The sequence below is a fragment of the Arachis hypogaea genome, chromosome 17 (genome assembly GCF_003086295.3).
Source record: "Arachis hypogaea cultivar Tifrunner chromosome 17, arahy.Tifrunner.gnm2.J5K5, whole genome shotgun sequence".
Classification (NCBI taxonomy): domain Eukaryota; kingdom Viridiplantae; phylum Streptophyta; class Magnoliopsida; order Fabales; family Fabaceae; genus Arachis; species Arachis hypogaea.
The window spans coordinates 20,377,257-20,383,711 of record NC_092052.1 but is presented as its reverse complement, the minus strand read 5'-3'; the positions used below and the strand labels follow the sequence as shown (position 1 = coordinate 20,383,711).

The 6,455-nt window shown below is 31.9% G+C and overlaps 1 protein-coding gene across 1 annotated transcript; it reads left to right on the top strand.

Annotated features, from left to right (window-relative positions):
* The first annotated feature begins 321 nt into the window (after positions 1–321).
* On the top strand, positions 322–2,017 carry LOC140180522 (uncharacterized). Its single transcript, XM_072221741.1, has 2 exons — positions 322–1,469; positions 1,669–2,017. Exons 1-2 carry the CDS (start codon positions 322–324, stop codon positions 2,015–2,017), a joined length of 1,497 nt encoding a protein of 498 aa, XP_072077842.1.
* Positions 2,018–6,455: the final 4,438 nt, after the last annotated feature.

Here is a 6,455-nt window from a genome sequence, read left to right as displayed (position 1 = left end):
AGGCATGCTTCGGCTATCATCCCTATCGTCAAAGGCAAAACCGTGAGGCATTGTGTGCCAAAGCGGACAATATCGTGCTAGCGGGTGGTCTGAACTGTTACAGATGGTATCAGAGTCGGAGCCCGGATTGATGTGCCAGCCAGGGCACTGGGCTCCCTTAGGGTTAAAACTCCACAGGATCGTCTGGATCTAACAACTAGGATTTTCAGTGCCGAATTCGAACAATTAAAGGAGGATGTAATTACCAAGGGTGTATTGGAAAAGGTGAAAAGTTATATTTATGTCACCGAGTTTCAGAAAAGAGGATTGCCACACGTACATATGTTGCTAATCCTAGAAAACAATGACAAGTTGTGTGATCCTGACCAATATGATAGTTTGGTTCGAGCGGAAATACCATGTAAAGAAGCAGAACCACACTTACATGAGGCAGTGCTAAGGCATATGGTCCATGGTTCTTGCAAAACACTTAATCAATCTTCACCACGCATGAAAAATGGTCAATGTAAACGCAACTATCCAAAAGAGTTTGTAGCAGAGACACGACGAGGTGATGACTCGTATCCTCAATATTGGAGGCAATTTGATACTCCAATCCCTATAAACCAAAATGTCACAATTGATTATAGATGGGTAGTTTCGTACAACCCTTGGCTACTACTGAAGTATGATTGCCATATCAATGTAGAGATATGTAGCAGTATCAAGAGTATAAAGTATCTATACAAGTATTGCTATAAGGGACCAGATTGTGTTGCAATGGAGGTTCACAGAAGTTCTCATTATGATGAGGTGAAACAGTTTATTGATGCAAGATGGATTGCTGCTCCAGAGGCATGCTGGAGAATATTCAAATTCAACCTTTACCGAATGTACCCATCAGTTGAAAGGTTGCAGGTTCGTTTGCCAAATCAACATCAAGTGAGCTTTTATGAGCACCAAACTATTTCTGAAATAGTTAATGATGAATATTTTTCAAGAACAATGCTCACTGAATTCTTTGCACTTAATCGGGTCGATGACCAACAATCTAGGCATCTTTTGTATAGGGAAATCTCAGAATATTACAGTTGGCACAACAAGGAAAAAGAATGGCGTCGACGCAGGTCACAAAAGAGGGCTATCGGTCGGGTCTATACTGTTTCACCAACAGAAGGAGAAAAATTCTATTTGTGTATTCTATTGTCAAATGTAAGAGGACCAACTGGTTGGGATGATTTGCTAACGGTGAATGGTGTCCAATATTCGTCCTTTAAGCAATCCGCTCAGTATCGAAGACTGTTAGAGAGTGATAGCAGTATAAGATCATGTTTGGTTGAGGCTTCCATGTTAAGAATACCATGTGCTTTAAGAAGGTTGTTTGCCACGATCTTAATTTTTTGTGAGCCAACAGATGTAAGAAGGTTGTGGGACGAGTTTCTTTCATACATGGTAGATGATTATCCATCAACAAGCACTACAGACAAATCGTTTGCTTAGAGATTTAAATGACATCCTCCTACAACATGGAAAACATATTGCACAATACAATTAACCAGCTCTAACCTCGGACAACGACAATAACAACTTGATGTCTAGAATTATTCAAGAAGAGATGTCCATCAAAGTTCCTCGAGAAGATCTGTATTCTATAGAAAGATTGAATCATGACTAGTCTGTCGCTTTCAGGTGCATTATGAATACAATTGATCGAAGAAAAAGTGGAGTGTTTTTCGTTGATGGACCAGGCGGAGCAGGTAAAACATTTCTTTACAGAGTTATAATTGCAGACTTAAGAAGTAAAGGACATATTGCCTTGGTAACTACGTCATCAGGAATAGCTGCAACTTTATTGCCTGGTGGTCGAACAGCTCATTCTAGATTTAAGATCACAATCAATATAGAGCCATCCTCCATGTGCAATATAAGTAAACAATCTAATCTCGCAAAACTGATTAAGCAAACGACAGCGATAATTTGGGATGAAGCGCCAATGGCTAATAAAGAGACAATGGAATCATTGAACCGCACATTGTGAGACATCTTAGAAAACAATAATCCATTTGGAGGGAAGGTGATGGTTATGGGAGGGGATTTCCGCCAAGTACTACCTGTTGTGCAGAAAGGAAGTAAGTCGCAAATGATTTCAGGCTTCTATTGTTAAATCACATTTGTGGGCATTCACCAAAATTCTCCACTTGCGACAAAATATGCGATCTCTTAATGATCATAATTTTGCGGAGTATCTTATGCGCATAGGGGATGGGATTGAGCCTACCATATGTGAGGACTTGGTACAAACAGAAGCACACATGGCAATACCATGGGAAGGTGAGGCAACATTATACAAATTAATAGAAGAAACCTTTCCAAATTTGCAATCTCATGGGTGGGATGCATCTTATATGGTGGAGAGAGTGATATTGACACCCAAAAATCATGATGTGCAATAGCTTAATGATATAGTCATCAACCAATTTCCGGGTGACGAACAAATTTTAGCATCCTTTGATGAAGTAGAAGGAGATACAAATAATCTGTATCAACAAGAATATCTTAACTCGATCTCCATAGGTGGATTGCCACCTCATATGTTGAAGGTAAAAAAAGGTGCTCCTTTGATGTTACGGAGAAACATAGATCCTAAGGCAGGCTTATGCAATGGCACAAGGCTACCGTGTCGAGGAACTTTTCAAAACATGTTAGATGTGAAAATTTTAACAGGCCATCACTTTGGACAAAGAGCTTTTCTGCCTCGGATAAAACACAAAACAACTGAGAACACAGGATTACCCTTTGTGCTTATTAGGAAGCAATTTCCTGTAAGGTTGAATTTTGCCTTAACGATAAAAAAATCACAAGGGCAAACTATCCCTAAGATAGGGATCTATCTCCCTAAACATGTGTTCAGCCATGGTCAATTATACGTTGCTCTATCTCGAAATGTTTCTTAGTCAACCACAAAAATCTTAGTCAAAGAAGGAACAATAGATGGAAAAAGCGGACAATTCACAAAGAATGTAGTGTTAAAAGAAATTTTGTTACCTGCACCTCAGGTAATTTATGTGCTTAGCAAATACGTGAGCCTTTTTACAAATATAATCGTGTATTATGTAATTTTATCATTACAATATCAATATTGGAATAGATAGTTTTGTTCACTAATTTTAACAACTAATGACTAAGATTTTTAACAGATAAATTGATATCAAGAGAGCTCATCGGCATATTAAAAGAGATAAGCGAAAGGAACTAGAACCTCTACTTTACCCAACAGGTATGCACCAACTACGATTCACATAAATTATAAAAATTATATCATACATCCTTAAAATATATCATTATTGGTTTTTTAAGAAATTATAGTTTACAATGTTTATATTTACTTTGAAAAAAATTCAAAATTTGATTTCATTAAATGTTGCAATCAATTTTATAATTTTAGCAATAAAATTATAAAAACTAAAATTTTAAAACCAATAAAAGGTAGAAGTATGTCTTATTTGGAATGTATCATTACTTAATTCTAAAGTAATATATAAAACACTACTGAAATACATTGTGATACATATATGCAATAAATTACAGGGAACAAGATTCCAATCGTTATGGAGTACATGGAAGGATGAGCAATCAATTGCATCAATGAGACCAATCGACAATAAAGTAAGGTTTGCAACATTAATGACAGTGACAATTGCATTGATGATACATATTTTTGTTTTAGTGTTATTGATCAAACGTGAAATTGACTCAGGTTCATCCACTCAAAATTTATTCTATTGGTTGGGGAGGTACAGTTAAAGCAGACAAAACTCAATTATGGAAGATGGTAAAAAGAGAAATATTGGATCAAAAGAATAAAAGGTAATGCAATAAACTTTTATTACATAATAAATATTTCCGTCTATTTCGTCATATATGCCAATTATGTTAAAACTTTAATTTTTTTTTCAGCCATGAACTTAGAAGAACACAACTAACTCATTTCGATACAAAACAATATCATTGCAGGTAATTGTTATTAACAAAAAAATACTTAACAAAAAAAGATGTAATATCATTTAATTTACTTTTTGTCAATGATAAACAAGGATTAAAGTAATTTCTTTTGTCCTTTCAGAAAGTTCAATACAAAACAAGATATCACAATTCTACAGGTTTCAATTGAATTCTTCTCTATAATAAGGAATCAATTTAATTGAATAAAGCTGAAGTGTTTATATAGTTATTTTTATGATAAACAAAATCTGACAGTTTTTCAATATGCAAGAAGTTATTGACAAGGAGATGTATGATGAATTACGAAGAATTTTTTTCAGGTACACAATCTTTGTATTCTCCTAATTTTTTCATTAATTCTCTTATAGTTTGATATTTAAAAACGAAAAAAATAAGCATATTCATTTCTTCTATCTTTCCACTATTTGTAGAAAAATGAAGGCCTCTTCAGATTCAGAATCATATTTTGGCCTATCACTTAAAAAAGAAGAAGACAAACATGAATATCCATGATATTTAGGCAAAATTAATCTTTTGTAAATAACTAACATGCATTTTAGTCTATACATATACTCTTTTTAAATTAGGATAACATTTTTGTCGTTATTTCTTGAACTATACATTTTTCTGATAATATATACATGTATCTTTATTGTGTGCTTTTATAATTTAGCATTTTAAAGGTTTTTTATAGTAATTTTACTCTCAACAAAATATCATATAAATAAAGCTACGTTAATTTTAAAATGATAAAAAAATATTTATCTGACAAATTTAAATGGTGAATGATATATTAACACCAACACTAAAATATGATATAAATAAGATCACGTCAATATTAAAATAAAAAAAAAGGTGATCTAATAAATTTGAAAAACGAATAATATATTTTAAAAATAAAATTAATTTCTTCAAAACAATAAAAAAGCGGCTGAAAGTACCTATTGAACCGTTATTCTCTCATAACGACGTTAAATACGTTTTTTTATATCATTTTAGTCAGATACACCACTACAAACCCAATATTAAAAAAAAAAAAAAGGTTTCATCTTATGTTACTCATTAATAATTTGAAAAGAATAACGATAATTATAAAATCTCATATTATCTAATAAAAACTCGATCATTTTTATAAATATAAGACAATCACCACTTCTTACATTAGATTTTTGTAAGAATTATATTTATTCGTCCACTTATTCTAGAGACCTAGTAGTAGATATTAGATAGTATGAATTTCCCTCTTTATTAATGTGTAGCACATGTTCTTATTATTACATTTGTTGTGACATAATCGTGTTTAATTAATACTATTGTAGCTTTTCTTCTGTATACACCAATTTGAAAGTTAACTTATGCATGACATTTAATCATTTTTGTTCGGATCCAGAAAAATACCATAAAAATGTAACAAAGTAGACTGAACCAAAAAGAAAAAATGGAAAAAGTAGGGAAAAGTTGTAATCAATAAACACCTACATACCATTTTGGTGGGAAACGGTCAACGGTCAACAATGAAATAATCAATTTGACAATAATATCACTTCAATGTATAATCACTATAGTGAATGGCTGAGTGCCAACTAATTGCATAGTATATATAATTATATATTGCTTCTAGAGTCAGTACACCCATTTTTTTCTTTGTTTTCCAGTTAAGATCATTGATTAAATTATTGAAGGCTAAGTCCATATGTAATAAACTGGTGAACATAACAGGTTTTTTTTTTTTTTTTTTTTGGCAGGGTTGAACATAACAGCTTAACCCTACAAGAAAATTACAATTATAATCAATTGAAAACTATTTTATTAAAATCATCACTTATATGAAAATGCCTTTATGTAAAAATGATAAAGCAATATATGATGAACACATGTTATAATAGTAGTTAAATATATTAAATAATCTAATAGTTTTTAATTATTATTTTTATATACTATTTTTATGTAAATAATTACCTTCTATCAAAACCTAAATCATTAGAATTGACGAGTGAAGATCCTCCCTACGTAGTATAAACACTATAAACTATAAATAAAGGAAATATTTGAAAAAAAAATTGGTCTTCGAAAATTTTGAATTTTAAGACTACGTTTGTTTTCGAGAACAGAATAGAATAAGACACTGAAAACAGGATAGAATAAATTATAAAAATTATAAAAATTAACAAAAATATTGAAAGAAAAAATAAAAAATAAGTTGTGTTCCTTGTTAGTATCTTCGTGTCCTTCCTGTCAGAATGAACACAAAATATATTAATTCAGTATCTCTAGACACATTATCTTTATCTATGTTTTCTCTATTAAACATAATTTTATGTCTCTATATTCATGTCTCAATATCCTATTTCTGCAAATAAATACAGCCTAAAATACAAGGGACTGAGTGAGCTGATAAATTTTACTCTCTTTTTGTGTTTGGTTGGTCTTGGTCAATTTTTTCCCCTTGAGAGTCAATTATAGAAGTTGTGAAG

Excerpts from the sequence above, each read along its gene's own strand:
- LOC140180522 (XM_072221741.1), top strand. The coding sequence starts at position 322 with ATGTTGCTAATCCTAGAAAACAATGACAAGTTGTGTGATCCTGACCAA. Across the intron at positions 1,470-1,668 it reads ACAAGCACTACAGACAAATC|GTGCATTATGAATACAATTG; the intron begins GTTTGCTTAGAG and ends TGTCGCTTTCAG.